This window comes from Oncorhynchus mykiss, chromosome 11, assembly GCF_013265735.2.
Source record: "Oncorhynchus mykiss isolate Arlee chromosome 11, USDA_OmykA_1.1, whole genome shotgun sequence".
Classification (NCBI taxonomy): Eukaryota; Metazoa; Chordata; class Actinopteri; order Salmoniformes; family Salmonidae; genus Oncorhynchus; species Oncorhynchus mykiss.
In genome coordinates this window covers 49,782,787-49,799,852 of record NC_048575.1, presented here as the reverse complement: position 1 = coordinate 49,799,852, position 17,066 = coordinate 49,782,787, and the positions used below count along the sequence as shown (strand labels likewise).

General features: G+C 43.1%; 1 protein-coding gene across 2 annotated transcripts in view; it reads right to left on the bottom strand.

The window, feature by feature from the left end:
* LOC110535841 (spermatid perinuclear RNA-binding protein) overlaps positions 1-17,066 on the bottom strand; it is a 50,864-nt gene that overhangs the window by 17,348 nt on the left and 16,450 nt on the right. The window contains exons 2-9 of one of the 2 annotated variants that reach the window (XM_021621161.2): positions 13,104-13,274; positions 12,545-12,703; positions 12,103-12,344; positions 11,604-11,769; positions 9,606-9,750; positions 4,098-4,192; positions 3,818-3,913; positions 16-127 (exon numbers count right to left, since the gene is read on the bottom strand). In XM_021621161.2, the coding sequence (XP_021476836.2) occupies positions 16-127; positions 3,818-3,913; positions 4,098-4,192; positions 9,606-9,750; positions 11,604-11,769; positions 12,103-12,344; positions 12,545-12,676 (988 nt within the window). In that variant the 5' untranslated portion in view covers positions 12,677-12,703; positions 13,104-13,274. The remainder of the gene's footprint in view (positions 1-15; positions 128-3,817; positions 3,914-4,097; positions 4,193-9,605; positions 9,751-11,603; positions 11,770-12,102; positions 12,345-12,544; positions 12,704-13,103; positions 13,275-17,066) is intronic. The other variant, XM_021621162.2, reaches the window with a different exon arrangement.

Genomic DNA, 17,066 nt, shown 5'->3' with positions numbered 1-17,066 from the left:
GTCCCTGTGACTGACCTGGGAGGAGGATCCCTGAGGCGATGCACTCCATGACCCTGCGCAGGGCCTCTCCGGGCCCCAGAGGTCGGTTACAGGTGGCTATGGCCTTCTCACAGATCAGCTCTAGGGGCTGGGGAGGAGAGAGTATTTAGTATTTTATTAGGATCCCCATTAGCTACTTCTAAAGCTGCATCCACTCTTCCCGGGGCCCACACAAAACATTAAATAACCTTAATAGTCAAGTAAATAACAAAAGGACAGAACTACATACAGTGCCTTGCAAAAGTATTTGGCCCCCTTGAACTTTGCGACCTTTTGCCACATTTCAGGCTTCAAACATAAAGATATAAAACTGTCTTTTTTTGTGAAGAATCAACAACAAGTGGGACACAATCATGAAGTGGAACGACATTTATTGGATATTTCAATTTTTTTTTAACAAATCAAAAACTGAAAAATTGGGCGTGCAAAATTATTCAGCCCCTTTACTTTCAGTGCAGCAAACTCTCCAGAAGTTCAGTGAGGATCTCTGAATGATCCAATGTTGACCTAAATGACTAATGATGATAAATACAATCCACCTGTGTGTAATCAAGTCTCTGTATAAATGCACCTGCACTGTGATAGTCTCAGAGGTCCGTTAAAAGCGCAGAGAGCATCATGAAGAACAAGGAACACACCAGGCAGGTCCGAGATACTGTTGTGAAGAAGTTTAAAGCCGGATTTGGATACAAAAAGATTTCCCAAGCTTTAAACATCACAAGGAGCACTGTGCAAGCGATAATATTGAAATGGAAGGAGTATCAGACCACTGCAATCTACCAAGACCTGGCCGTCCCTATAAACTTTCAGCTCATACAAGGAGAAGACTGATCAGAGATGCAGCCAAGAGGCCCATGATCACTCTGGATGAACTGCAGAGATCTACAGCTGAGGTGGGAGACTCTGTCCATAGGACAACAATCAGTCGTATATTGCACAAATCTGGCCTTTATGGAAGAGTGGCAAGAAGAAAGCCATTTCTTAAAGATATCCATAAAAAGTGTTGTTTAAAGTTTGCCACAAGCCACCTGGGAGACACACCAAACATGTGGAAGAAGGTGCTCTGGTCAGATGAAACCAAAATTGAACTTTTCGGCAACAATGCAAGACGTTATGTTTGGCGTAAAAGCAACACAGCTCATCACCCTGAACACACCATCCCCACTGTCAAACATGGTGGTGGCAGCATCATGGTTTGGGCCTGCTTTTCGTCAGCAGGGACAGGGAAGATGGTTAAAATTGATGGGAAGATGGATGGAGCCAAATACAGGACCATTCTGGAAGAAAACCTGATGGAGTCTGCAAAAGACCTGAGACTGGGACGGAGATTTGTCTTCCAACAAGACAATGATCCAAAACATAAAGCAAAATCTACAATGGAATGGTTCAAAAATAAACATATCCAGGTGTTAGAATGGCCAAGTCAAAGTCCAGACCTGAATCCAATCGAGAATCTGTGGAAAGAACTGAAAACTGCTGTTCACAAATGCTCTCCATCCAACCTCACTGAGCTCGAGCTGTTTTGCAAGGAGGAATGGGAAAAAATTTCAGTCTCTCGATGTGCAAAACTGATAGAGACATACCCCAAGCGACTTACAGCTGTAATCGCAGCAAAAGGTGGCGCTACAAAGTATTAACTTAAGGGGGCTGAATAATTTTGCACGCCCAATTTTTCAGTCTTTGATTTGTTAAAAAAGTTTGAAATATCCAATAAATGTCGTTCCACTTCATGATTGTGTCCCACTTGTTGATTCTTCACAAAAAAATACAGTTTTATATCTTTATGTTTGAAGCCTGAAATGTGGCAAAAGGTCGCAAAGTTCAAGGGGGCCGAATACTTTCGCAAGGCACTGTACATTTACAATACAAATACATGCTTTCGTACATGTATGCCTTAGCATCTCATGCATTATGTACTCATTACAACAACAATACTGCATTTTCCAATATTTTATAACCTATTGCTCTCTTTTGTTCTACTTTACTGCTTAGACAATTGCTTTGTCTAAGCAGGTCCTGATATCTGAATCTCACAGCACCAGTTCTGTAAACACCAGGAGAGAATCTCACAACATCAAGAACAATCTGTGATTTTTCCGTTTGACGTCAACACTATGCACAATCATGTTATTCATAGACACTAGTGAACGCAAGCACAACACACAAAAGAGAAATTGCAATAATCACGAGGAGTTTCACGGAAGTCATTAACTCCTGCTCAGTTACACCGTGAACAGAGCCACATTTCACGCAGCAACCTTGAATCGTATGGAGTTGCACCAAAGTATCACTCCTGCTACGTCCCCCTAAGGCAAACGCAGCAACCATGAACAGAATAACGTCTCACGCACTCAGGTAAATTCCCGACGTCAATAAAGCTACCTTGTTTTGCTAAATTCCCCTGATGTGAATAAAGTTACCTTGTTTTGCTAAATTCCCCTGATGTGAATAAAGTTACCTTGAGAGGAACAACACCACACACAGAGGATATCTTAACTCAACATGTACAGCACCAAATATACAGTGCATTCCTAAGTATTCAAACCCCTTGAATTTCTTCCACATTTTGTTACGCAAGACTTATTCTAAAATGGATTAAATCGTTTTTTTCCTCTACACACACACAATACCCCATAATGACAAAGCTTTGCAAATGTATTAAAAATAAAAAGCTGAAATATCACATACATAAATTCTCAGACACTTCACTCAATACTTTGTCGAAGCACCTTTGGCAGCAATTACAGCATCAATGACGCTACAAGCTTGGCCCACCTGTATTTGGGGAGTTACTCTCCTTCTCTGCGGATCCTCTCAAGCTCTGTCAGGTTGGATGGGGAGCGTCGCTGCAAATCTATTTTCAGGTTTCTCCAGAGATGTTAGATCGGGTTTAAGTCCAGGTTCTGGTTGGGCCACTCAAGGACATTCAGAGACTTGTCCCGAAGCCACTCCTGCGTGTCTTGGCTGTGTTTTTAGGGTCGCTGTCCTGTTGGAAGGCGAATCTTCGCCCCAGTCTGATGTCTTGAGCACTCTGGACCAGGTTTTCATCAAGGATCTCTCTGTACTTTACTCCATTCATCTTTCTCTTGATCCGGACTAGTTTCCCAGTCCCTGCCGCTGAAAAATATCCCCACAGCATGATGCTGCCACCATGCTTCGCCGTAGGGAGAGTCCTTTAGGTGTCTTTTGGCAAACTCCAAGCAGGCCGTCGTGTTCCTAGTCACCTCCCTGACCAAGGCCCTTCTCCCCCAATTGCTCAGTTTGGCCAGGCGGACAGTTCTAGGAAGAGTCTTGGTGGTTCCAAACTTCTTCCATTTAAGAATGATGGAGGCCACTGTGTTTTTGGGGACCTTCAATGAGTCAGACGTTTTTTGGTACCCTTTCCGAGATATGTGCCTCTCCACAATCCTGTTTTGGAGCCCTACGGGAAATTCCGTCGACCTCGTGGCTTGGTTTTTACTCTGCCATGCACTGTCAACAGTGGGACTTGATATAGACAGGTGTGTGCCTTTCCAAAATCATGTCCAATCAATTGAATTTATCACGGGTGGCATATCACAAATTGTTGAAACATCTCAACAAATGTAAATAAGGTATTTGTTTTTTATATAAAATGTAAAATATGTATAAAATGTTTTTATTTAATCCATTTTAAAAATCAGGCTGTAACATAACAAAATGTGGACAAGGGGAAAGGGTCTGAATACCTTCCGAATGCACTGTACATGATGTGCATATACAAACATACACCTCTTCCTCCTCTCCCTGGACCACTTACCCATCCTTTGAGAGGCTCCCACACAGTTAGTCTGTTGCACATGTCTCTGAAAATACGCATGACGATGACACACGACTTCAGATCGGTCACTCTGGCCTACAATGTGAACAGACTCACAATTAGAGTCCAGTGATGATAAAACACATGTACAGTCCACCATCAGGATTGCTCAAATCTTCAGTCATACAAAGGATACTATGCCATTTAATGTTCCCCAAATATCCCTCTAGGGAGCAAACAGTTTTGAATGAGGCATGTGAAATCAGAACAGATGTCCCACCTGGAACCATTTGGTGTGTCTGAGCGTTGCCAGGGCAGCCTGGCACCACCGCCCGTCCAGCACCTCATCAAGCCCCTCCACCTCCACACCTTCCTCTGGAAAGAGGGACAGGATGAAGACACAGATTACATTGCCCAGGGGGCCTTCAGACATACTGCAGCACAAACACAGGCTGCATCTGAAATGGTACCCTATGCAGGTGGTGGTCAAAAGGAGTGCACTTTAGGGAATAGGGTGCCTATTTAGGACATACCCATAGACACACAGGCAAGTAGGGTGGGCTGGCTATAATTAGCTTCCTACTGGTCTGATAATATTTTTAAAATGGAAGGTGATAATGTCTGGAGATTAGTTCTGTGACAACTGTCTTGAGGATCTCAAGGACGTTTAGAGAAGTAGTGGGAAAGCATTGGTATTGTGAAGTTGAAAAAATGTAATTGAGTCATAATTCAATTTGTTTGTCAGGCATCGTAGTAGGACCCCATGCTGGTATTTTCTGTCTTGCAGGTCAATCAGATGTTTATGGTTACTAAATCACAGGCTTACTGTGGGATCAAACCTGCCCTGTCATGGCTGGAACTGAGCCATGGGAGAAAATAAAAAAACAACAGTAGAACAAACAGAGTGAGGACGCCACCATGGAAAGAAAGTGAAGACTCAGTTTCCCGGGAGCAGCTATGTTTTCTCATCCCAGAGCAGACCACACTAAAGAACTCTGGGCTTAGTAAAAGAGATATCCTCTTCATCCCCTACAAATAATTAAATGTGGAAAATTGGCAATGGAACCAACATTAAATTACAACATCTACTGTATATAGGCTTACAGCTAGAACCACAACCAATTATAGCTATTTCAAAGTTACAAAAAGATAACCCCGCTCCGCACAATCGAATGCCTTTTTTTGGCATGAATTATAAATCGCGAGTACCGCTTATTTTAGAATCGGTAATTATATTATGTGATGAATAAATGACTCCAACCGTTGGGACAGGTTTTTCACTCAAATATTTATATTACCATCGACTAACCAAATTGGATAGTCGTATCCACTTATTTTTAGGTTTTAAATGTTCATTCCTGGCTTGGTTTATTGAGCGAGTTTGGAAATAAAATTGATTTTATGATTTCTTCAATTGCAAATTCTTGGTCTAAGATTATTCGCTTTTGAATTTAGTGGTCACACTGGCCATTTCAAATGTAAGGTTAGTAGCCATGTTCAGCAGCATACTCTATTTACGGAGGGGATTGTAAGAGCAGTCTATGTGTGGTTTTGCAGATCTTTGCCATAGAGACCATTGTGAAAGCTGGACATTATGGAAGAGTTGGAACACAAACAAGGTGAGAAAATTATGCGAATGGGTCAACCCATGTCACACCTCCTAATGCTAGACTGAGGGCCTTCATGGTCTGCCCGAGGGGAGACCTGGGAAAAATAAAGTAATCAAATCAAATTTTATTTGTCACATACACATGGTTAGCAGATGTTAATGCGAGTGTAGCGAAATGCTTGTAGTGTAGCGAAATGCAGTCATCTGCTAAGGATCTTGGCCCAGGGAATGCAAAGACTTAAATAGGACCATAAAGGCACAGAATATACACTACAGCGGCAAGAAATAGTATGTGAACCCTTTGGAATTACCTGGACTTCTGCTTAAATTTGACAAAAGTTGATCTGATCTTCATCTAAGTCACAACAATAGACAGTGTGCTTAAACTAATAACTCAAATGATTACATTTTTCTTAATGCAATAAACATTCACAGTGTAGGTTGGGAAAAAGTATGTGAACCACTACGCTAATGACTTCTCCAAAAGCTAATTGGACTCAGGAGCCAACTAGCCTGGAGTCGAATCAATGAGATTTGGTTAGAGCTGCCCTGCCCCATTAAAAAAAACAACTCACAAAATGTTTGTTTGCTATTCACAAGAAGCGTTGCCTGATGTGAACCATGCCTCAAACAAATGAGATCTCAGAAGACCTAAGATTAAGAATTGTTGCCTTGCATAAAGATGGAAAGGGTTATAAAAGTATCTCTAAAAGTCAGTCCACGTTAAGACAAATTGTCTATAAAATGGTGAAATTCCAGCACCGTTGCTACTCTCCCTTGGAGTGACCATCCTGCAAAGACGACTGCAAGAGCCCAGCGCAGAATGCTCAGAAGGGTTAAGAAATACAGAAATCTCTGGAAGATGCTAACATCTCTGTTGATGAGTCTACAATATGTAAAACACTAAACAAGAATGGTGTTCATGGGAGGACACCATGGAAAAAGCCACTGCAGGTCTGAAGTTCGCAAAAGAGCATCTGGATGTTCCACAACGCTACTGGCAAAATATTCTGTGGACAGATGAAAGTTGTGTTGTTTGGAAAGAACACACAACACTATGTCTGGTGCAAAAAAGGCACAGCACAGCAACATCAAAACCTCATAACTGTAAACTATGGTGGAGGAAGCAACATGGTTTGGGGCCGCTTTGCTGCCTCGCCTCCGGACAGCTTGCTATCAGACGGAAAAATGAATTCAAGACATTTCGCAGGAGAATGTAATGCTGTCCTGTCTGCCAATTGAAGCTCAACAGAAGAAAGTACGCCTTCTGGAGTGGCCCAGTCAGTCCTGACCTCAAACCGATTGAGATGCTGTGACATAACCTCAAGAGAGCGATTCACACCAAACATCCCAAGAATAATGTGGAACTGAAACAGTTTTGTAAAGAGAAATAGTCCAAAATTCCTCCTGACTGTTGTGCAGGTCTGATCCGCAACTACAGAAAACATTTGGTTGATGTTACTGGTGCTAAAAGAGGGTCAACCTGTTATTAAATCCAAGGGTTCACATACTTTCTCCAACCTGCACAGTGAATGTTTACACAGTGTTCAATAAAGACATAAAAATGATCATATTTTGTGTGTTATTAGTTGAAACAGACTGTCTTTTGTCATGACCAATTTATGCAAAAATCCAGGTAATTCTAAAGGGTTCAGACTTTTTCTTTCCACTATACATCTCAGTCCCTCCAGGATTTCGCAGGGATTTTGTGATATTTACAGGCAAAAAATTATTGATTTTGCTGCGGCAATTCCAGCAATTTGAGAGGCAACATGCAATGATTTTGTCCAATTTGTCGTGAAAATGCCTGACGAGGGAAAATGTTTGATTGAACCATATTATGTGGTGATTGGTTAAAATTGCGAGCCCTCTTTTAGTACTGCAGTGATGGGTCTCAGTTTAATGCGATAATATTGCAATGATTTGACTGTTTTCTGCAGAAATAGTTCAGTGATTGGTCAAATTTTCAAGCCCTCTCATAAAAAGAAAATTATGAAAAACCAGGCGAATGGAGCCTCAAGAGCCCTTCCTATGCAGAATTGTCTCCCCAGTTTCCACCAGCTGCAGGTCATGATGAAGCCATCAATCACAAGGAACACATTCCAAAAAGACAACCCCAATTAGAGCTCTCTGCGTCATCAGCTTAGACTGATTAGTGACCACAAAAATAAGAAAATTAATATCTTGGCAGCAGCTAATGGGGATCCATAATAAATACAACTGGTTTTACAACATGAAATTATGGTATGTCATTCTGAGCAAATCAACAGTAAAGTTAGTCGTCATCACATATCAATGGGCAAAGAAGTCTTCAACAAAATATAAAATATGTTGAATATCGGCAATCAAGAAGGCAGTTGGATACCAGTTGCCTGTCTTCTGTCGGCTCTCAATTGGACATTGACCAGAACTTCATGGTGTACAGCGACCAGAATTTCATGGTGTACAGCAGGGCTGTTCAATGTTGGCCCTGGCAGGCGAAAATACTTCTGGTTTTCATCCTCTCCTTCTACTAATTCAGACCTGGGACAGCTGGTGATTGCAATTAACCTACGAAGTAGAAACAAAAAACAGAAGGGTTTCGGCCCTCTAGGACCGGAATTGAAACGCCCTGGTGTAGAGTAACCCAGAGAAGAGAAGTACATTGAACAGTGTGGGGAAGAGGAGCGACGTCTAGGGCTAGGCAGATAGTGGTTTTATAAGGGGAGCCCCTTGTACCCGGGCGTCCTGCGCTGGGTCTCGTCCCTATGCTGGCTCCAGCCCGGCACTTCCAGGTTTGATAATCCAAACACTGGGCTGGGGTGCTGTGGTAAAATAAAGACATTTGCACACTATATAATACTCCCAAACATTCTATGGAGAGAACTGTTTCCGGGCAATGTGTCTTCCTCAGGGTTGAGGATGCTGTGGTAAGAAATAGATTATATGGATAGAACAAACTTCAGTATAGTCAGTGTTCTACTCATGTTGTTCCCCAGAACTAGAGGTTGCTTGAGAGTGCTGAAGTGACATTGTGTTGATTACACAATTAAAATGAAACCGTGTGGAATATTTAGAGGCTGAGGGCAAAATCTTTCTCTCCTAGCATTCATCTGCTCATTTTACCCCAATTTCGTGATATCAAATTGTTAGTTACAGTCTTGTCCCATCGCTGCAACTCCCCTATGGACTTGGGAGAGGCAAAGGCCGAGAGCAATGCGTCCTCCGAAACACGACCCTGTCAAGCCGCACTGCTTCTTGACACACTGCACGCTTATCCCCAAATGTGTCGGAGGAAACACCGCCCAGCTGGCAACGAAGTCAAATTGCAGGCATCCGGCCAGCCACAAGGAGTCGCTAGAGCGCGATGGGACAAGGAAATCCAGGCCGGCCAAACCCTCCCCTAACCCAGACGCTGGGCCAATTGTGCGCCGCCTCATGGGTCTCCCGGTCACGGCCGGCTGTGACACAACCTGGGATTAAAACCCGGGTCACTGCGATGCAGTGCCTTAGACCGCTGCGGCACTCGGGAAGCACTAGTGTTTCACAACTAACACTCAATGCAACATTTATGCTGCGAGGACCTTTTGTACAGAATGCTGAAAATATTTTATTTCAGGTCTCCCCTAGAAGGGTTGACACACTACAATAGGTTTTACATAATTGCGGCTCTTCCCATCCTTGAAATCATTTTATTTGAATTCTCTTTTTAAAAAGCACAGCATAAGCACTCCTCTCAGTCTCCAGCGCTGTATTTTGCAGTTTCCCACTAACTGGATGTTGGGCAACGATAGGATAAGTACCCTGACACTCTGTTAGACAAAAATAATGAGAGAACGCTGTACGGAGAAACCGGAGACAGACGGCTATTTTCACAACAGACCACCTCCGGTCAGCTTTCAACCCTCCTTTATCCCTTTATCACCCTTCTCCACTACCTCTTTACTCCACACCCCATTCTTGTCATCTTTAACCTCTGCTTTGTACATCCCTCATTCCCTCAACCTCTCCTAAATTGTCATTTTCTCAATGAAAATAACCGTTCAGGTTTTAAAAGTACATGTTGATATATTTTAAAAGTTATATTGGCTCCAGCTGGAACAGCTTTATATTTATTTACATTTTTCAGATAAAATCATACATTCAAATAATTACATTTAAAAGAAAATCTTATTAGAGGACAGACAGAGGGGTAAATACCTTGGTCTTTGGCAGTGTGTTCATCTCTCATGGCCAGTGAGGACAGGGTGACCTTCAGGGAGAATTTGGGGTCGTTGATGTTGACCACCCAGATGGCGGACTGCGACACGCTGGGCCGCACCTCGTACTTGTCCTCCGTCAGCGTCTGCAAGGGCAACCAACGAGGGTTAAGGCAGCTCTGGCATGTACACAATATGTTCAACATATTCCCATTACACACTATTATATTATTACAATTTTAAATTATCAAAACATGTTTGAACGTCATAGGCATAACAAAACTTCCAATTCCATTTTCAATACATCATTTTGTAGTGATTATGTTCACAAGGAGAAATGTGTATTCTCGTCTAGTAGCTAGTTCCTTCGAATAATGCATAATGTCTCTCCTTGTGTCAACCTCACTCCACTTCCCTTTGCTGAAAATCCGAGAGGTGCAAATGGAATCGTCCCTTGATGATAACCTGCACAGCAGACTGGATCGGTAATTAACTGGGTGATAAGGAGGGAGGGAGGAAGCACAAGGAGACCATGTACAGTAGTCACGTCCGCACTGCACTACAGAAAGCAGTGGTGGATGTAGTCACGTCCGCACTGCACTACAGAAAGCAGTGGTGGATGTAGTCACGTCTGCACTACACTACAGAAAGCAGTGGTGGATGTAGTCACGTCCGCACTACACTACAGAAAGCAGTGGTGGATGTAGTCACGTCCGCACTACACTACAGAAAGCAGTGGTGGATGTAGTCACGTCCGCACTACACTACAGAAAGCAGTGGTGGATGTAGTCACGTATGCACTACACTACAGAAAGCAGTGGTGGATGTAGTCACGTATGCACTGCACTACAGAAAGCAGTGGTGGATGTAGTCACGTCCGCACTACACTACAGAAAGCAGTGGTGGATGTAGTCACGTCCGCACTACACTACAGAAAGCAGTGGTGGATGTAGTCACGTATGCACTGCACTACAGAAAGCAGTGGTGGATGTAGTCACGTCTGCACGGCACTACAGAAAGCAGTGGTGGATGTAGTCACGTCCGCACTACACTACAGAAAAGAGTGGTGGTATGCTCAGGTCTGCACTAGAGGTTGACACGGGAACAGGACTCCCGCGGGATTCTGGCAGGAATGGGATTCAAGTTCTAAAGTCAAGTTCAGGACAGGATCAACAGTCCACAGGAACAGGCAGTACAATAATAGTTATAAACTGAGGTTTGGGGGAGGGGAAGGATAGAAATATGTAACGTGTGGAGCATTTCATAAAAATAACCGTATTTCATCCTCTCCCCTTCCGTCGACTCGCACTAGCGCGCCTCGCTCCAGTCGTAGCTGATCCCTACTTTACCTCAGAAGCTGTTTGTGCACTGCGCAGGCAACTGTCTCGTGAGCATGGAGCAGCAGCCAAACGGAGCATTTGCTATTGGCAACGCATTAGTGGATACTCAGACTGGTCTCAGGGCAGGTCTGCCGTGTTTTGACTAGCAGTGACTTTTTCTAGCAGGTTAGGAGAACTTACCCAGCATGTTAGGAGAATTAACATGGCATGTTAGGATAATTAGGTTAAGGTTAGGAAAAGGGTTAGAGTTAGCTAAAATTGGCCCTCGACACACCTAGCTACAACCAGGCCTGCCCTAAGAACAGTCTCGGTTTTCACTAATGCAATTCTGCATGCAGAGCAGGGGACAGACAGACAAGCAACTAACGGGGGAAGTTATTTCTGATTTCTGCGCCTAAAAATTAGCACAGGACAGGAGTGATTTTTAGCAGGACAGTTCAGGGGTTATAGAAGAACTGTTGCAGGATCAGGACAGGATGTGTTTGTTTTTTTACTGGACAAGACAGGACTGGAATTCATTTTCTCTCTCGTGTCAACCTCTAGTCTGCATTACAGAAAGGAGTGGTATTCGAAACACACAGTTGAATAATGTGACATCCCGTTAATTTTAAAATGGTACGGTTAGTTTGCTAATGTAAAAAGTTTGAGTACAAACGGACCTGTAGTTGCAAGGGCAGGTTGGCACTAACAGTGTACAGAAGTAATTTGGTGGGTTTGTCTCTGCACATCAGAACCAGCTCCAAATCCATGTCTCCTTTAACCAGGAGGCCCTTAGCCACAAGACCCACCCGCATCACCCCACACAGGATCGACACACTCTGGGTCCTGGTGAAGACAGAGCAGTGCAGTAATCAACCACATTACACCATAGACGCCATTAAGAAAGGACTGAAGAGTTATAAACTAAAATGTTTTTGTTTTCAGACACTTTACATAAATGTAACTTTGACATTTGACGTCTACACATTTTCACCAAAACAGAGGAAGAAATAACTACATAACTGCTTTATTAAAACCTACTATGTAGAGCAATGGAATCATGTGGATAGTGCTAGGCCAAAAACAAAAATGTGCACCCTTTTGGGTCCCCAGGACCAGGATTAAGAAGCACTCAAATGTAAAAGTACCTCAAGCCTGAAATTGTAGAAGAGAACTCACTTTGTGCTGCCATGGATGCCTGTAGAGTCTCCAGCAGCCTTGATGTCGACGGTGGTGGTGATGGTTGGGGCCTTGCTTAGGGAGGCGTTGAGGCTGTCCAACCAGTCCGACACCTGTTTGAGGGCACATTCCACAGTGGACACCAGCTTTTGGACAGCCTCCAGCTCCTCTGGCGAAGGGTAGATGTCGACATGCTTGGCCATGACGTGGCAGTCGTCGTTGGCGAACGATCGGATGGACCTCTGAGAGGAAGGAAAAACAAATAAAAAACGAGTCATTCAGAACATGTGATCCTTTATCAATATTCTAAAGACAAATGAGTTGGCCAGTTACAGTAAGGTGTTTTCTGGGTGCCCAGACATGACATCTTACGCCGCATATATTTGACAGTGACACCTCCTAGCAACTGGTGCTGCTGCCATTTTCCATTTGTCCTACTTACGAAGCCAGTGTGTGCTTTCCTAGAAATCAGCAAATGTGTGTCGTTTTGCAAGCCCAACTGCACACAGTACAGGGAGAGCACCATCTGGGGCGTGGAGCCCACGTTCCACTTTCCATCCCTCTCTTTCTCCATCTCTCCCCCGTCGCTTCATCCCTCTGTCTGCAGTGTGTAGGCACATTACAGTGGGTTATTTATGAGAGGGTTGAATAATTCATAGGCTATAGTGTGGAGACTGGGGAGGGGAGGCTCAAGTCCTCAGAGGTGGAGGTGGCGAGGTGGGTCATTTACCACGACCTAGCTAATCTCTTTCAGTACCACCAGGGCATTTACACCTCTATATCAAAAGAGAGCGGAGCACATCAACAACACATACAGTACATCTCCTATATTTCTCTTCCTCCTCTCAAACAACCTGTCTTTATTCAAGATGTGACATATACGCATAAAAACAGACAGTCAGACCTGAACATACATTATAGCCACAGAAACATAGCCTACTCAGACAGACATCCTCGCACTCAGCCAGGCAGATTCTCTCTCACAGACACACACATCTCACCATCTCTAGAGGAGAGGCAAGGTCAACAGACCTCTCTGGTCTAGGAGTGTGACTGGGTTTGGTCTAAGTTCAGACCAGGGTCCCCTAACTCCGCCTCCTCATGCAGTCACCTCTGACCCATCAGCTAGCCCTTCTGTCCCACGTGGCAGAGATACAGGTAAATCAGCACAGCTATGGGAGGAAAAAAGGAGATGGGATACAAAGGATGAGCATTTAGCACACTGGTATATGCCATAACTACAAACAACCAACATCAACCAAACAAGCAGATGTATGCAATCATTGGCAACCAAGTGTACAGTGCATTCGGCAAGTATTCAGACCCCTTGACTTTTTCTAAATTTTGTTACATTACAGCCTTATTCTAAAATGGAATAAATTGTTTTTTCCCCCCTCAATCTACACACAATACCCCATACTAAACAAACAAAAACAGGTTTTTAGAAATTTCTGCAAATGTATTAAACATTTTAAAAACTGATATTAAGTTAAATGTTGAAAAGGGAAGGGGCCTGGATACTTTCCGAATATACTGTATAGCTTTGGTATTACTCCAAAAAGAAAGATAGTGAGTTATTTATTTGTTATTATGGGTAACAAAAATGTCATCATAGATATCTGATATTCTGACCTTGACCCAATATCTAGAATACAAGCTACCTCTATTCATCAGAACATTCCTGTTTAACATTTTCAATTTAGATCCGCGATCACATTATGAGTGTCATTATCTCAACCTGAATGGAGAAGCTAGGTGATTTTATTAGGGATAATTAAAAGTAAGCCACACTGATTACTTTTTAAGCACTTTGAAACACACAAAGTGTGCACTTTGAAGCACAGCATGAGACAAAGGGGAAGAGACACAGATGCTGACACAACCCTCTTTTAAAAAATGTAATGTTATGTTCTGACTGAAGTTACGAATGTAAAAACTCATAGTAAATGGGCAGGCCGGCTGTTTTTACTTCCATTGAGAATGACTATAGTTCCTCAATGTAGTCTATTTGAAAAATCTTTCCAGCTCTCTCCCTTCCCATAACCACTCAGCTGAAAGGGGGGAAAAAATGTAATGCTCTGATCCGGTGGAAACATCATAAAAAAAGTACTACCTGATTTGCGCAAGTAGCCTACAGCTGTGTTGGTCTGTCCGGAGTTCACTGGCAAAACTGAGGGCCCAGAATATTTTAGACAATGTTGCAAGTTTGCTAGCAAGAGCATCAGGCCGGACCAAATTAATAGTTGATACAATGTTTTAAGTTCTTTGCAGACAGGCCATGCATAGCCAATGTGATTTATAGGATATTTATTTTTAAAATCAGAATATTTTCTACCTGAAGGCTGCATTGTTTTTATTTGTTGGCTTTATGTAGGCTAGATTTACATATTGGCTATGGCAATAGAAGTTACTTTTAGATTTCTATCTTTTAAGTTTATATTTTGATTAACCACATGACATTGATTTTGAGGTAAAGACTTTATTATAAATGAAACTGTGCATATGAAAATCATAACCTTGCACGCAGATCAGTTGAAATGGTAGGATAACTTGGCACTCCAAACGGAAAAGGTTGCCGACAGCTGGTGTAGCCTATTACTGGCAACTTCAGAAGCATAAGGGCATTAGGCCAGCAGCAGGAGGGGGGGGGGGGGGGGGGGGGGGGGGGGGGGGGGGGGGTCGGGAACAGGTATTTTTTCCTTCTAGTTAGGCTATAATCTCTGGCTCCCTCTTCAGTAATTTCTGTCTTAAAATTTTTATTTTAGTGTTTAAAGCATCAGACAAGCTAAGTAGCCTACATACAGTACAGTTGATTTTATTCAAACATAGGGTGTGTCTATATATGGAAAAACTTTTCAAATTAGTGGATTCAGTCATTTCAGCCACACCCGTTACAGGTGTATAAAAATTGAGCACAATAGACGTGCAATCTCCATAGATAAACATTGGCCTTACTGAAGAGCTCAGTGACTTTCAACGTGGCACCGTCATAGGATTCCAATAAGTCAGTACGTCAAATTTCTGCCCTGCTTGAGCTGCCCCGGTCAACTCTAAGTGCTGTTATTGTGAAGTGGAAACATCTAGGAGCAACAATTGCTCAGCCACGAAGTGGTAGGCCACAAAAGCTGACAGAACAGGACCGCAGAGTGCTGAAGGGCATAAAAATAGTCTGTCCTCAGTTGCAACACACACTACAGAGTTCCAAACTGCCTCTGGAAGCAACATTAGCACAAGAAGGGTTCGTCGGGAGGGTCATGAAATGGGTTTCCATGTCCGAGCGGCCGCACACAAGCCTAAGATCACCATGTACAATGCCAAGCGTTGGTTGGAGTGGTGTAAAGCTTGCCGTCATTGGAAATTCTACTCCAAAATGAATGAAAATCAAATGATGCCGACACCATCCACCTATAAAGTTAAGAACTGGGACGAGTTGCATAAAACATCTTAATGCTTCAAGTAAGGGTTTCCCTTAAACTGATGTTTCATTACAGATCCAGCTGCGTTTGTAATCCCCATCAGGGACGCAATGCCCAGCTTGCCTGACACAGCAGGACACCACAAACACTTGAGGACAAATTAAATATTTGAGGGAACCACATCATGTAGGCCAGTTGTTGCATTCAAATGAACACGCAAATGGCTGTTAAGTTGCTGTAAAACTGTCCTCAAATTGCCTGTAACTGAGCGGACTGGAGATTCCTTGGAAAGATGGTTTAGCCCGTGGAGCCTGAGGCCTCCTGTATCACTCCATCAAGACACTTTACACTGTTTTATCAATCTCTCTGATTTGGTCCTGCCGTACATACCTACACGTACGCTACGGTCACAAGACGCAGGCCTCCTAATTGTCCCTAGAATTTTTAAGCAAACAGCTGGAGGCAGGGCTTTCTCCTATAGAGCTCCATTTTTATGGAACGGTCTGCCTACCCATGTCAGAGACGCAAACTCGGTCTCAACCTTTAAGTCTCTACTGAAGACTCATCTCTTCAGTGGGTCATATGATTGAGTGTAGTCTGGCCCAGGAGTGGGAGGGTGAACGGAAAGGCTCTGGAGCAACGAACCGCCCTTGCTGTCTCTGCCTGGCCGGTTCCCCTCTTTCCACTGGGATTCTCTGCCTCTAACCCTATTACAGGGGCTGAGTCACTGGCTTTACTGGGGCTCTCTCATGCCGTCCCTGGAGGGGGTGCGTCACCTGAGTGGGTTGAGTCACTGATGTGGTCATCCTGTCTGGGTTAGGCGTAGGAGGGTTAGGTATAGGGTTAGGATTAAGGTTAGGGGGTAGGTTTAGGAGATCGGGTTAGGGAAAATAGGATTTTGAATTGGAATCAATTGTTTGGTCCCCACAAGGATGGTAAAACAAATGTGTGTGTGAGAAAGCGAGCCCGACCAATATGGGATTTTTGGGTCCGATACCGATTTTATGAAGGCAAAAGTCACCGATATGTATATTTTTATTTTAGGAGGTAGAATGAAAAACATACCTTTTATACAACTTCTGCTACAGATACTCTATATGATGATTTATTAAGATACTCTAAATGATGATTTAACAAAATATTCAAATTAACATTAAGAACATTTTATTTGTAGGTTACAGGATATCCACCAAAATGCAACTATGTCCTCTAAATACGACAGTAAATACAAAACTTGTTTAGTTTACCTTCTTAGGTACACCTTATGTCTATGGCAGTGGTTAAGAAGTATGCAACATTGTTTGTGCTAAACCACCCCATTGGGGAGTGTGCTGACTGAATTAATTAAACTTTGTCTCAAAGTACATCTGAAACTGTACTGTTCGCAAGTTCACAAATAAGCATTGAAATGCAGTAATATGCCGTTCCTTATGTCACCACCATGTGTTGTCAGCATTTTGTCTTGTGTAGATTTACTAGTGTTTGAAACAGTCAAAAGGTAAACAAACACTTTATGGCAACCTCATGTGACAGAAATGGTTATGTTTG